Here is a 16,202-nt window from a genome sequence, read left to right as displayed (position 1 = left end):
CCCATTGGATTCATAATAATATTGACGGTGAACATAATTGGCATCAATTTATTTTATTTTTTAATTAAATAAAAAGAGAAAAAATTAAAGATAAATTTATTATTTTACCTTTTTATTTAACAACAATGATAATTATTATTATTTATTAAATGTCAAAAATTTTCTTATAATCTTACAAAAAGTTCTTTGCAGTTTACTTTTTAATTTATGATAAGGATGAATTGTACTTTGTCTCTGTCGGTACTGTTGGTAAATTCAATCTACGAGACTAGGACTTCTGAATTTTAATTTAAAAATATTATTTACGTAACATTCTTATTTTAATAAATGTTTTAAAACCTCGTTCAATATTTAAAAAAATAATTTATATTTCAATTTTATAACTAAACATGTAATAACATTTTATGTTATAAAAATAATATTATTTATCTTTACAAAATTAAAAAAATATCAAAAAAATATGTGTTTAATTCATAATTATTAAATAAAAATTAATATTAAAAAAAATATATATATTTTTTAAATTATGTACCATCATGAGCGCCCCTCCCTTGATGCCCAAGAAAAGGAAATAAATATAATATACCCGAACAAGCAATTGCAAAGAGATTTGAAATTGAGTTTTAAATTTGAAAAGAAAAAAGAAAAAAAAAAAAAGAGGAATGTGGACTTTCAAGTTTCAACAATTGAGCGTTCGGGGAAGTAGGATTACAAGCCATCAGAGTCACTGTGTCACAGCTGTATCGTAGGTGTCTTTTCACAGTTTATTTTCCTTTTTCTTCAATTTATCTATTTCTTCCTGATTGCAACTTTGGATAGCCTTTTACATTCATGGCTAATTTGAGTTTTCCAATACTAATTTCCCAATTCATTCTCAGGGCCGGCTCAAGAGCATGGCGCTAGCAAAAACTAATTTAGGGGCAGCAAGTCTTGAAAAGGTGATGGCATGGTAGTTTGGCAGTCGGTGTTCAGCGGGCAACGGTGCGGTCAAGAGGCAGGTGAGGTGATCCTCACTACGCTCTTCGGCCGCCATCTACATCTGCACAAACGATAAATCAAGCAACGATTGCCGCCGTCTCCTTCCTCCCGTCATCTCCTTCGGTCTTCGTTGCCGCCTTCTCTTGGGTGATCGGCCGTCAATGGCCACTCGATTCTTGAAGTTGGGTTCAAAATTTTTTGGGAGCCCCCTAGTCATTCCTATCTTCGTCATAGCCTCCTCTTTAAGGAGTTCCTAGGCAATGAGGGCTATGCCATGAGACAACCCTCTTTAGTTTTTACTACTCTAAACTGTTTATTTCATTATTTAGGAGGAGCAACAACAACAACAACAATAATAATAATAATAATAATTCCATCGGTTAGTTGAAAGCAGCTAGAAAGTAGAAAGTAAAGTCTGGGCAACGTGTTGGATTGAAGAAATTAACTGGAGACAAGCACAAGCGCAATGTAGAAGAACGTCACGAGATCCGACTGAATGTGTCACTGGAATATGCATGGATTAGTAGCCCATCATGAGGACGACTCATAATAATAATTTGAGAGATTTTTTATGACCAGACCTAAAAGAACTCGTCATGTTCTTCGTTCTCAAATGATGATTTGGATTGGATTCTGGAAGGAATTTGCATGCCTCATTAATGATAGCTACCCTACCCAACTATATATAACACCACCGAAAATTATTAGTTGATGCCAGTAGTTTAACAGATCATAGATATTATCATTATTATTATTATTATTATTATTATTATGTTTTTTTCTTGTATTTTTGAACAATATTAAATATGGGCTGAGGATTGCTGACACAAACAAGCTGGCTCCTTGTCTGTTGACTTGTCTAGCTGGCGATGCTACACTTGGTTGTGGTGAAAGCAGCAAACCCCATCCAATCTAATCCTAGCCACCTAGACTCTCTCAGCTACATTCAAACCTTAGTTCCAACTGTAAACTTTATTTTTATTTTTTAAAAAAAAATAAAATTATAAATATTGATTCAATTTAATTTAATGATTTTAAACAAATTATGCATACTTTTAATTGATTCCACTACTGCATTCAAATCCTAATTCCACCAATTGTTGATAAGTGAAATCCCCCCAAACAAGTGATCAACCATTTAACCCAATCCACTGGCTAATGCTATTGCATTCCCTTACGGGAATTGATTACCTGGCTATCAGCCAACCCCCCCCCCCCCCCCTTCCCCCCCTCTCTCTCTCTCTCTCTCTCGCTGTGTAACATCCCGTTCGAGCGATAAGAAGAATCGGAACAACTTACCCTGACGAGCCTACACAAACTTCCCAGGGGAGTCACCCATCATTGGATTGCCCCAGGTCAAGCACGCTTAATTTGGGAGTTCTTTGCCAACATTCAATCCAAAAGGTATTCAGCTGGTATTGTTTCATTTCTTACATTATCCTCGATATATACTAACTTCTCTGGGCTCTCGAGTATTACATTCTCCCCCCCTTAAGCACATGACGTTCTCGTCATGCGACCTTACAACTGGTCCCAGACCTTCTTCCCTTGGAGGCTGCCATCCTAGAAGCCTGCCAGAAGCCGCTCCTTGTACAGGCCCTCAAGCCCCGACGTCACTCCCCGCCCTCATCGGACCGCCTTCGCCAAGGGTCGGCTCTGATACCATTTGTAACATCCCGCTCGAGCGATAGGAAGAACCGGAACAACTTACCCTGATGAGCCTGCACGAACTTCCCGAGGGGGTCACCCATCATTGGATTGCCCCAGGTCAAGCACGCTTAACTTGGGAGTTCTTTGCCAACATTCAGCCCAAAAGGTATCCAACTAGTGTTGTTTCCTTTCTTACACTATCCTCGATATATACTAACTTCTCTGAGCTCTCGGGGTATTACACTGTGATGCCCTCTTTGCACTTTGTTTAGTGTTTATTGTTATGACTCATTCTGACTTAAACATAATAGATGTTTGCAAATCATTGTTTAACAGATGTTTATAAATTATTCTTATGTTAGTTTTGGATAGTTTCATTGTTTTTTTATCCATGTTTTATTTTATTTTATTTTATTTTTATAGAATGCTATTTATCTTTTTTAATATTTATTTTTAACTGATCAAACTAGATAAATAAAATATTGGCTAGAAAACTGATTCGACTCACAACTAAAAATTGTTTGTCAAATAATCGATATGTTTCTACACGAACCCTGATTAAATTTGTGTCTAGTTGAACTAGTCAAGATTTTATTTTTAAAATTTACCTTTTATTTTATTTTAATATTAAAATATATAATAATTTAAAATATTTACAAAAAGTTTGACATTTATTATTTGAACATTATCTATCATTTTGATAATATATAGATATTATTTTTAATTTTTTATTTGTAATTTAAACATTTAATTTTAAATTTTACTTTAGTTTCAATGTGACGTTGTGTTAACGATTATTGTAAAATCTTTTTAGTTGTAGGAAAGTTTGTGTCACTTAATATATTTTTATTTTTTTTAAATTTATGAGATAAATATTATTTAAAAAAATTAATATCTTAATATTAATCAATATTTTTTATTTTATTTCATAAAAAATATATATAAATTTGACCTCAATTGACTACTAAATCATAAAATTCTCTCTTTTTTTATTTAATACCATGTTTTGATTTTCAAAACACTGCTAAAAAAATATTTCCTGATATTAATTCCCAAACGCACCATAAATGCCTGCATTTGGGTCATTAATTTAAGAATAGCCTTGCATAACTAAGAATACAAAAAAAGAAAAAAAAAATTCTATTAGGAGACTTAAATTTGACATTTTGAGTGATATTAGTTGATGCCTTATATAATATAAATGTATAAAATATTAAGATAAGATATTACTTAAGTATTGTTACGGGTATTTCCCGTTCTACTCTATAAGGGTTGAATTTAACTTGGTGGGTTGGCCCAACCGCTAAAGGGCCAAGAGGCCTCAAGCTAAGCCCCTCAGAGCGAGCTCGTGCATAACTGAAGCCCGGGCTAGTATAACAATACCTAGCGAGCTCCTGGTAATGCCTCCAGGTTATCAACGTATCTGGGCGAGCCCCTAGCTACGCTTTGAGCAAGCTCCCAACGATCTCGCAGTTTGCTGGCTCAGCCAACCAACTCGTATTATAAGAAGGGTATAAGCCCTGATACACTAATGGGCCAGGGATCGCCCCAGCTAGACGACTCAAGCCCATTTCCTCAGCCCATCTGGCCAGTCCATACCAGTCTCATCCTAGCCTTTTCGTGACAACATCATTACCACCATGCTCGGGTTTTCGCGCGTTCATCTTAAGATTCCATCCTCATTAATGACAGGTCCCCTCATCATTAATAACGAATTCCATCCACATTAATGGAGGTTCCATCGGCACCTTTCTGCTGCATGGACATTCTTCGTCGGCACTAGGTATTCTGTCCCATCTCCTACAGCAGACATGCTGCACATGTAGGGGGGACACCTTTTGCTATATATCGGTTAGCTCTTTTGAGAGCTAGGTAAGAGACCTTTTATCTACACCAACTTATCAAGAATCAGGACACTTACTTACTCTTTCTTTGACTTGAGCTTCGGAGTACCTTGCAGGGACGGACCAACGGTTCAGGAAATCAAACTAAACATTTCATACACATTTTTCGGATCCATAGTATCTTTACGGGCCAAAGAATTACGATCGACCAATTCTGAACGTCGACAAGTATTAAAATAATATTAATATATAAAATATTAATATAAAATGCTAAAAATGGCAAACTTAAATTTAATATATATATATATATGTATATATATGAAAAAGTGGCGCTGTCTCTGTCCTTTGCGTGCAAGAACGTTACATCCAAGTAATTGGTTGACGTTGTTTTCTTGCCCTGAATTATTGGCCCTATCCCACCATCAACCGCCCCTCAGTCTAACGAGCCGACACCACCGGCTAAATGACCCCACACGGCACCCACCAGATCATGCCTACTTAGGTTGACCTGACAAATTAATACGCTCCCCTACGCTGACGGATAAACATTAAATTAAATCGCTCCACTCCATTAAATTGTAAAATCGTTAAATTATAAAAAGTATTTATTTATCATTTAATAATTTTAAAAATTATTTAAAGTAATTTGGTTTTAGTTTTAAACTCTGTTAGACTGAAATTTTTTATTTTGACTTTTCTTACTCCCAAACATGCAAATAAGTAACTTTGATGGGCTGATTTAATTGGACTCTTTAAGTTTTTTTTTTTTTTTAATTTTTTATAAAAATAAAAAATGTCATTATTGTTAGAATACTTCTTCTTTTTTATTAATTATTATTAATTGTGATAATTAAAACAAAAAAAATTAGCTAAATTATGGTTTGAGAGATTTTAAAGATGCGGTAATTTGATTATAATTTAAAAGATTAAAAAATAATTAATATAAATTTAATTTGAAAAACACAGTCTCAGCTGACCGCACATCCCTAATACATCCATTTGGTGGGATGACGTGGCACGACCTTATTCCAACTCCCCTTTTGTCCATATTATTACCCCCTTTCATATTCGCTTAGATAGTACTGTGACATTATAAAGTAGTTAATTTTATTATATATTTAATAATTTAAAGAGTAAAGGGATTTGGCATAAATTTATTTTATTTTTGTCAAATAAATTAAAACTTTTTAGATTAAAAATAAATAGGTTTTGCTATGAATGTTTTAAAAGCATTCTTTTAAGGTACATTTAATATATTAAATATTTGATTAATTGATAAGAAATATATTATATTTTAAAATATTTACTAATTAATAAAAATATTTAAATAAAAAAAATATGTTAAAAAAGTCGATAACAAAACTCAAAATAAAGTAAGTTAATATTAAATTAATTTAAGATGCCAGACGATTAGATGGTCTTTATCAAATATATTTGTCCGCGCACAGAAGGGGAAGGGGCCATTAGTTTGTAGGACATAATAAATGAGGGCGGCCACGTCAGTGGCGTGCCAGCTATAGGCCACTCACGATTATCACGAGTCTCAATAACATCGTTTCTTTAGTTTAGAGCCGCGCTTGCTTCTCAATTCCAAATCCAAACAACAGTGAAGTTAATTTATTTATTTATAATTTTATAGTAAGGTGTCCGCCTCGTGAATATGATTTCCCGGAGCGTGCATGGGATGCCCAGTTGTCATTTTGTATTAAACGTCACAGCCCGTCCCCTGTCGGTTGCCGGTTCAAAAATATGATGAATAAGCAGCCTCCTCCTCGTGTCAGGGAGTGCAATTTTATTCACCCTAGAGTAAAAATATTATTTGGATCTCCTTCTTCTTATTCATTATTTTAATATTTTTTCTTGTCTACTCGTCCTTACTGTCTTGTCACTCATTATGCAACGACAAGATAAGACGGTAATGTAAAGTGACGGGAGAAAAGAGAGAGAAGAAAAGAGAAACAACGATGCAAGGCGAGATGTAAATCAATGAGTTGATGATAAAAAAAAAAAAGAAAAAAAAAAAATAAACTCCATAAATAAAGAGATAAAAAATAATTTTTTCATTCCAAGATAAAATCAACGAAGGTGAACAAAATCGCACTCCCGTATTAGGTGGCAGCAGTTGGGCTTCAATTTAAGATTTGTATTGTATGATTAGGAGAGAGAAAGAGAGGGGGTAAGCTCGGCGGACAATCACTCCGCTCCACGAGAAAAATAACATTAAAAAAATATGGGCAAAGATCTTCCCGGCTAAAGATTTCTAATAGGTAAAAAAAAAAATAAAAAAAAAAATTCATCCAAAGCCAATTAATACAAAGATCAGGGCCGTCTCAACAAACGATTGAGACTCCAAAAGAGCAATTATTCTTCTTTCTAGTTTTCATTTTAGTTCTATTTAATTTTTAAATTTTAATTGATTTAAAAACTAAATCAATCGGATGGACAACCCTACACACTCACTTCATCTTAAACTTTGGGTGCAAACCCTTGCAATGAAATGAATATAGTAATTTGAATTAAATTATTAGATCACATAGGATGAGGAGTGAATAGGTAACGTTGGGTATACTAATTAACAAAATACTGCAAGAGGAATCCGCCGCTGGAGCTGTCGAGCATCGCTTGCTTTTTTCTAATTTTAGCACTCAATCAACTTTGCTGGTCATTTCTGTCTTTTAATTTTTAATTTTAATTTTCGGCTTTCCCATTTCAAAAGCGTCTCTTTCCCTTTTCTTAATGGTCAAAGGAGGAGAGCAGCCAAAGGTGGGTTACAACTAGCAGATGATAGATAAGGGCAAGTTGGGTTGAATTATTATATTATTATTATTATTATTATAAGTTACAATATGGTTACGAACGTTACCAATCGAACGATTTGTCATAAGAAGAGAACAAAATCCTGTGCTTCTCCATCCTTGTATTCATCAAACCTTCTAGAATATGTTCCTTCTTCCCACACGTATAATATGCCACGTTGGGATTACGTTCTGACTAACCTAATTTCTATTTTATATCGTTAAGCTCATGATTTGCTTTGAGGTGGGCCCAATTCAGAAATTCTGATTGTAAACTTCTTTGACCCAATGGTCTCAGGCCCATGGGCTCGCTGTTTGTGCTTCACTCCCCTCTCTTGGGCCCAAGTAGAGGTGTTAAATGGGCAGACTGTTTGTGGACCAATTTTATTCGTTTGTCCAAGTCGCTTACCAGCACAACTTGTAATTATAATAAGTTGACCGTGTTGGGTTTAGGGTATGGAACCCGTGGCCTGCCGTGAACACGACTTAGTCAATTTTGGCGCGACCTGACACGACCTTTTAACCAGGCATGACACAGTTGTGGGCCAACCCATGGCATCACCCTTTTGGCCCAGTTGAAGAATTTTTTTAAAAAAAAAATTACAAAAAGTTTAATAAGTAAAGTATTCTTTATAATAATTTAAGTTTTGAAATTAATATTAGATTTAATATTTATTTAATCATTACATATTAAAATATTACACACTAATGTCATTAATAGTATTATAATAAATTTAAGTTATGCTTTTAAAATTATGGGTCTAATTTAAGAATTTATAATTCGTAGTTATGGATCCAAATTTTACTTTTACTAATATTTAGATAGTTTACATCATAAGATTGTATTTTTTTTGTTGAGGAGGAGAAACAAAAAATTAATTCTTATCAAAATATATTTTTCTTAAAAAAATCTCATAATAATAAAATTTTATAAAAGAACTAAATAAATATTTAATCATATAAAAAAATTACTTGTAGGAAATCTATAAATGTGCTGCACAACACACTCAATTGTGCTGACCACACTTGCAAGAGAAGCCCCGCAAGTATGAGTGTGTTGCTGCGCTTTGTAGGGGAATCCCTACAAATGCACTCATAGTCTCAAAGTCTCATACTGATAGGTTAGGAAATAGGGGTGAGTAAAGTTCCAATGAATCGAATTAATCGAATTGAACCGTTAAGTTCGGTTGATTCAGTTTGATTTTTTATCGGTAGTGCTTCAGTTCGGTTATTTCTTTCAAGATTTTTGGTTATTTAGTTTTGTTCGGTTATTAGTTTCAGTTCGATTCGGTTATTTTTTTTTTTCAAAAATTTCAGTTATTTAGTTTGATTTTTTTTTTTGTATTATTAACCAAAAAATCGAATTGGATCGACAAATCAGCCATCTTTTATTAGGTTCAGTTAAATTTTTTTGGTAAAAATTTCAATTCGATTTTCGGTTCAGTTATAATGGCTCAAAATTCGGTTAGTTTGGTTTCGATTATTTTGGTTAGTTTAGATAATTCGGTCGGTTCGGTTATATACCTCAATTCAGTTCGGTTTGATTAATAATTTTCAGTCAGTTCAATTTAGTTATAACCGATTGCACACTCCTATTAAAAATGCGCAATGTTCAAATTTCAAAGAGTACGTTTTGAGATAAAATATGTTTATATAAAAGTGAATTAGTTCATTTTATTCAATACTTTGGTCTCTCTCCCTTGTTATCACTCTCTTGCTCACTATATGCTTAAGTTACCTTTGATTATATATTATTTATATTTCTTCTTATTCTAACCATTAAATTCTTAATTACTTGATTAATATATTTTGTTACACAATATTTATTCACAATCATGTCTAATCTTCGTTGATCACTAATCACCCATTAAAGGCTTTTTGCACTCGAAATACACCTTCCATAGATACCCCTCAAACCATATTATATGCAAATTTCCAACCCCTCAATCTCTATTTTCACTCACCTCTGTTTTTTTTAACAAGTGGAATGACATTAAATGTGTATTTGATTGCATTACCTAGAATTAAATTCTAAGTAATATTGCTTAGAAAATAAAAACCACCATACCCTCTTAGAAAAAGAATTCCATGAAAAAAAATTTAAATGCTTGTACCATACATATTTTTTCATAAAAAGTTAAGAGTATTTGATTACTTTCCATAAAAAATGTGTAATAATTACATATTTTCTATAATAAATGTGTGCAATCAAACACACTCTAAGTGGAAGTGGATGCACCGATCACTTAATTTGACTATAAGTTAGAAATGCAATCCTTAGAATCACAAGACTAATTAATGTTTGATAACCCCCACCCCCACCAATTGAGCAACTACCACTTCTTTTCTTTACCCCTACCAATAGAGGAATCATCCACCTTGAAACATAAGCCTAGGCATAAAAGGACAAGTAACATTAATTTGGAGTGTATTTGAGATTGTTAATATAGACAATAAATGTTAAAGTGCATTATGCAAATTTTGTAAAAAACAAATTTACAAAATTAATCATCCACCTTGTATGCACTCGTATAAGATAGACTAATCATTCACCTTGTATGCACTTGATTAATTGTCAAAATTAATTGAGTAATCTGCAAAATGTACTTAAGTAAATTTTTGTTGATTTTGAATTTATAGTCGTTATAGCGCATTTAATATGTGCAATTTTTGCTTTTCAGTTCATGATTGGTTAATTAAATGTTGATTGATAATTTTCAAATGATTTATATATTAAATATGTATTTTTAATCTCTTTGTGAGCTTATTTAGAGAGAAAATATGATAGTTACAAAGAAGAATTTTTTATTCAAGAATAGATTAATTGAGCATTTAAGATGAGAACAATATATAAAGAGCTAGAGTATGAAGAAGAAAAAAGAATGAGATAGAACCAAGAAAAAAAAAAGAGCAATCTGTACTCAAAAAGTTTACTTCAAGTGTTCTTTATTTATACACATTCTTAAAAAAAAAAAAAAAAAATTAAGTGATTGTATTTAGTTGTCTTTAAAAAATTCTAATTATTCTTTTTTATAGGCTTAAACGACTTGACAATAACATTTTCAGTCAAATAAAATTATTATTGTATCTCAACAACAGCAATCACAAATGAAATTAACAAGAATTATATATTTATGTATCTTATTAATCACAAAAAGTTATATATAAAACTGATCAAAATATATGAGTATGAATTCATGTACTAAAAATATTTATTTGTAAATTAAACTAACGAAAGGACCAACATTACATGGATCTAAATGGTGAATTTCCCAACTTATTTATATTCCTTATGTATAAAAATATTATGCGTAGTACCAGTCATATATATATATATATAAATCATTTCATTGACACCTATAACTATATTTATATATGGGTGTGTATATATCTTTTTCTAAGATCTTACAACAACCACTATACTAAAATTTAATCTTTATAAATAATTAGTCTTCATCACCACCATCCATATTTATATTCTTTTAATAATATTATTATATCCCATCACTAAACAAAGAGGAATGCTAAGTCCAGACTATCAATTTCCTGATACAGCGGAGGCCCCCCCCCCCCCCCCCCCCCCCCCCCTTTTTTTTTGTTTATTTTAATCAGCCGTTTTCGGATCCATGTGAGGCTGCCTCATATTTTATAGCCAAGTCCTATGACTAAATAAAAAAATATCGATCCCATCCCAATTGGGATCACAATGAAGCTAATAAATTGTTAAGACTGCCTCTGTCAAAAAGTGGAGACATTTGCTCAAAGAATAAGGTTACGTTTCCTTCGTTGTTTTTAATTTGTTTTGAGTTTTTAATTTTATAAAATATTAAAAATATATATAATTTATTATTTTTAAAAATATATTTTTAAAATTTATAAAAAAAATTTAAAATAACTTTTTATTATTTTTGGTGTTTTCAGCCAAAACACGTTGAAAAACACCAAAACACGAAAAACACCCCATCCCCATATCTTGCACACAGATCATTCGTCTCTCTCTTTCTCTCATTTCTTCTCTTCATTCTCAAGCTGTTGTCAATCGCGCCCACCATCGCCATCATAGTCGCCGTCGACTCTTCTTTTCTTCTTCATCCTCCATTGTCGGCGGCCACATGAAGCTAGCGATGATGGCTTGATGATGTCGATGGCCAAGTAACATCCACTGCCATGGCAAGGGTAAGAAACAACGACTATGACAGAGCAATAAAGACTAACGATCATGGCGATGCATAAGGCCATGGTTTGTCAAACATGGCAGAGGCGCTCGAGAGGTCATGGTCGGAGATGATGAGTTGGAGGAGAAAATTGATGATCGATAACGACGAAAGGCACCATTCATGGCCGCTGGCTCTTGAAGTTTCCTTTTCTCATAGTTCAAAGACCAGAGAACTCCAACTCAAAGATGAACTCCAGTTGATGCAACGCGACTCTCGTGGTGTTGCTGAATATGCATGCTTTTTTCGATCATTATGTGATCAACTTAGTGCTATTGGAAAACCAGTTGATAACATAGATAAGGTACATTGGTTTCTACGTGGCCTTGGTTCTGATTTTAAAATTTTTTCCACCTCTATGTTGTCCCAGTTGCCGCTCCCCTCTTTTGCCAATTTGGTTCCGAAAGCTCTTAGCATGAGCTTTTTTCTCGGTCAATCCTGGGGGATTCTTTTTCTCAATCGGCTATGGTTGTCCACCGCGGTTCCTCTTCTGTTCGTTTCAAACCAGCCTAACCCTCACCAGCATCCGGTCAATCTGCTAAGACCTCTGCAACCACTTGCCAATGGTGAGGCAAAGAATGACACACTGCCGAGAAATGTCATAAACTTGGCAAACTATTGAAGAAAGCTAAGGCTGATGGTTTGATTGAAGCATTTGTTGCCACCTCCCTTGATGATTCTCAAGATACTGAGTGGTACACAGACACGGGCGCAACTTCTCACATGACCAATGATGTTGTTGCGCTTGATAAATCTGTTTCTTACACTGGTAATCAACGGGTTTTTGTGGGTAACGGTCAATCTTTGCCTATTTCTTGCATTGGTTCTATCTCGTCTCTTGTTGCTTCTCATCCTTTAAAAATGTCCAATGTTCTTCTTGTTCCCCACATTACTAAAAATCTATTATCCATTAGTAAGTTAACTCGTGAGAACAATTGTTTAGTGACATTTTCTTCTTCTGGTTTTACCATACAGGATCTAGCAATAAGAACGGTGGTGGGAGTCGGGCGCTATGAGAAAGGGCTCTATATTCTTAATCGTAGCCATGCAAGTTTTTTATCCAATCTGACTCTATGTAATTCTCGTGCATCTTCTGTCATTTGGCATGCACGATTAGGACACCCTTCTTTCCACATTGTTTCCTCTTTGAATAAGCATGGTGTAATCACATTTTCTGATAAAGGCAATTTTGATTCAAAACTTTGTTTTGGTTATCAATTACGAAAAAAGTCAATGCTTGCCTTTTCCAAATTTGAATCAACATTGTTCTTTTTCATTTGAATGGATTCATTGCGATTTATGGGCCCTTCACCAATTCCTTCTCCCTCCGTTTATAGATACTATTATGTCTTGATAGATGATTTCTCTCGCTTTAATTGGGTCTTCCCTTTAAAGCTTAAGTCAGATTTTTTTGACATTTTTGTCCAATTTCAGCAATATGTCATTAATCAATTTGACTGTAACATCAAATCTTTTCAATGTGATGGAGGAACGGAATTCACTAACCACCATTTTACTTCTTTTCTTCGTAAGTGTGGTATTGTGCAACACATAGCTTGTCCTTATACTCTTGATTAGAATGGTATTGCGAAGAGAAAACATCGCCACATCATAGAAACCGGTCTCACCCTAATGTTTCATTCGCATGTTCCTATTCATCTTTGGGTTGAGTCCTTTTCCACGGCATGCTATCTCATCAACCGACTCCCATCACCTATTCTTGATGGCAAGACTCCTCATGAAATTCTATATGGTAAAATTCCTTCTTATTCTTTACTTCGTACATTTGGTTATCTTTGTTTTCCCTATTTACGTGATTATATGCCCAATAAATTATCTCCTCGCTCTATCCCTTGTGTTTTCATTGGCTATAGTCCTCTTCATAAGGGTTTTTGCTGCTTGGATAAGAAAACTAACCGGGTCTACATGTCTCACCATGTTTAGTTTTTTGAGGATTATTTTCCTTATGCTACCTCCACTATTCCTTCTACGGTTGGCATTGATTATGTCACTTTTACTGATACTTGTGACAATTTTCTTCCTAGTGACAGTTCTCTCCCCATAGGTGTGACTCCCGCTTCTAGTTCGGCCCCTACTCCTTGTGTTTCTTGTGCTAACTCCAGTCCCATTCTCATGCCTCCCATCACACTCTCTCAGCCTTCTTTACCTGAACTAGTCTTGGACATCCCTCCACCTGCCTCTTCTTCTGCTATCCAACCGTCTACCTCTACTCACCCCATGATCACCCATGCTCGGGATGGTATTGTTAAGCCTCACATTATTCATTCGTTATGTGCTTTTGCTGCTCCTCCGTGGTTTCAGGTACATCTTGCGATTAAAGAGCCTCGTGGTTTTAAGTCAGCTGTCAAACATCCAGCATGGCTCTTGGCAATGGATGATGAAATTGCAGCTCTCAAGCACCATAACACATGGCGATTAGTTCCTCGTTCAGCTGATCATAATGTTGTAGGTTGCAAATGGATTTTTAAGACCAAGCTTCATGCCGACGAATCAATTGAGCGTCACAAATCCCGTCTCCTGGCGCAAGGTTTTTCACAAAAGCATGGCATTGATTTTGAAGAAACTTTTAGTCTCGCTGTTCGACCTACTTCTATTGGCATTATTTTGTCCCTTGCTGCTACGAATAATTGGCCTTTACGGCAACTTGACATAAAAAAATGCCTTCCTTCACAGGTTTCTCTCTGAGGAAGTCTATATGGAGCAACCCCCAGGCTACATTGATCCTCAATTCCCAACTCATGTCTGTCACTTACAACGCGCTCTTTATGGTCTTAAACAGGCTCCTCGAGCATGGTTTTAATGTTTCAGCCACTTTTTACTTGGTATTGGGTTTATTGCTAGTCGTGCCGATGCCTCTCTCTTTGTCTATCATAGTCCTCATGGTGTTATTTATCTTCTCCTATATGTCGACGATATGGTAATAACGGGAAGCAATTCTTTAATGTTACGTTCTCTCATTGATCGGATGGCCAAAGAATTTTCCATGAAGGATCTTGATGCTCTACACTATTTTTTTGGGATTGAAGTTGTTCGAATTTATAAGGGTCTTTCACTCAGCCAAGCTAAATATGCGCTTAATCTATTGACTCGAGAAGAAATGGCCGATTGCAAGCCTATCTCAACTCCTTTTTTGGTGGGATCTCATCTCACTGATTTGGGCACTTCCTATTTAGATGCTACACAGTTTTGTTCTCTAGCTGGCGCATTACAATATTTAACTGTTACGAGGCCAGATTTATCCTACAGTGTTAACTCTACATGTCAATATATGCATGCTCCCACCATTGATCATTTTAGAGCCTTGAAGCATATTTTACGCTATGTCAAAGGAACCTACCATTATGGCTTGCAACTCTCATGGGATTCCCCTCAGACTTTGCTTGGCTATTCTGATGCCGATTGGGCCGGTTGCCCCGTCACTCGGCATTCAACAATCGGATTTACTGTTTATCTTGGACGCAACTTAATTTCATGGTGCTCTAAAAAGCAAACTACCGTCGCATGCTCTAGTGCTGAGATCGAGTATCGTGCTCTTGCCTCTATTGTCGCAGAACTTTCATGGACACTTCAACTTCTTCGAGAACTCCAGATCACCTTCCCCTCTCCTCTGAGACTCTTCTGCGACAACAATAGTTCCATATTCATTGCTTCCAACCCAGTCACCAAATCTCGCTCCAAACATATTGATATTGACTATCATTTTGTTCGGGAACTTATTGCTTGACGGGTTATTAGTCTCGACTTTATCCCCTCACACTTACAACTGGCTGATGTTTTCACAAAAACGGTGGCAAAATTACAATTTCTATTGGTTTGTGGCAAGTTGTGTGTTTTCCTTCTTTCTACCACGCCAACTTTGAGGAGGGATATTAGAGGATAGTCTAATTCCGATAATTATGATCAAGATATCAGTGATTCCCCATAATTATAGCAGTTTATTTTCCTTGTATATTTGTTTCCATATTTATAATTGTACAACTTCCATGTATCTTCTGTCTATAAATGAATATCTCCTCACAGCATATTGGCTTGAGGCATTTCCTTTACAGTGCTTCTGAATATCAAATTTGCCACTAATTATATTGTGCGACAGGTAGTGAAGCTTTAGGACCCCTTCAAAGAACGTTTGTGTGATAGTGGCAACAATGATAGGCATACCCATGGTGAGGAAGCGTGCATTTTAGATAGTCTATCAACAACCACTATGACTATCAGGTCCGAAATTTTTCTCAACTTCGTTTTTTAACACAATCCAAATAAAACCAATCACATCTTTTCATTAAGTAGTGAAACTCAATATACATATTATTAACATCATCATTTATGTCCCATTCATTTTATAGCTTAACCTCCCATACATTTAATACAAAGGTCCACTAAATTTAATTACAAGATTAAAATACTTTCTTTTTCCCTCAAAAATACTCCCACGGACTTTTGATCGGGACTTCCCTGTACACACAACTACCCACAAAAATCAAGGTACATTAGCTTGCCCTCATCCATAGCTTTCTTGTACCTAGAATGATGCAAAATAAATATGCACCACAAGGCCCAGCAAGTATAATATAGAATAAATGGGATCAAAAATGGATGCAATAAAAATAGGATTACCTACTTACACTAATCAGCCCACTATGCCTCATAATATTATACAGTAATAGGGTAGCAAGAGGAATCAAGCTAACAGAACACTAAGA

The 16,202-nt window shown here is 34.8% G+C and overlaps 1 protein-coding gene across 1 annotated transcript; it reads left to right on the top strand.

Moving 5' to 3' along the window:
* Window positions 1–14,416: 14,416 nt before the first annotated feature.
* On the top strand, window positions 14,417–15,226 carry LOC127808584 (uncharacterized mitochondrial protein AtMg00810-like). The gene has a single exon (XM_052347157.1). It carries the CDS (start codon window positions 14,417–14,419, stop codon window positions 15,224–15,226), a length of 810 nt encoding a protein of 269 aa, XP_052203117.1.
* Window positions 15,227–16,202: the final 976 nt, after the last annotated feature.

The sequence above is a fragment of the Diospyros lotus genome, chromosome 8 (genome assembly GCF_014633365.1).
Source record: "Diospyros lotus cultivar Yz01 chromosome 8, ASM1463336v1, whole genome shotgun sequence".
In the NCBI taxonomy this organism is placed as follows: Eukaryota; Viridiplantae; Streptophyta; class Magnoliopsida; order Ericales; family Ebenaceae; genus Diospyros; species Diospyros lotus.
This window is presented reverse-complemented; position numbering and strand designations above follow the sequence as displayed.

Bases quoted from the DNA above. Each gene is read 5' to 3' on its own strand.
- LOC127808584 (XM_052347157.1), top strand. From the start codon at position 14,417: ATGGTAATAACGGGAAGCAATTCTTTAATGTTACGTTCTCTCATTGAT.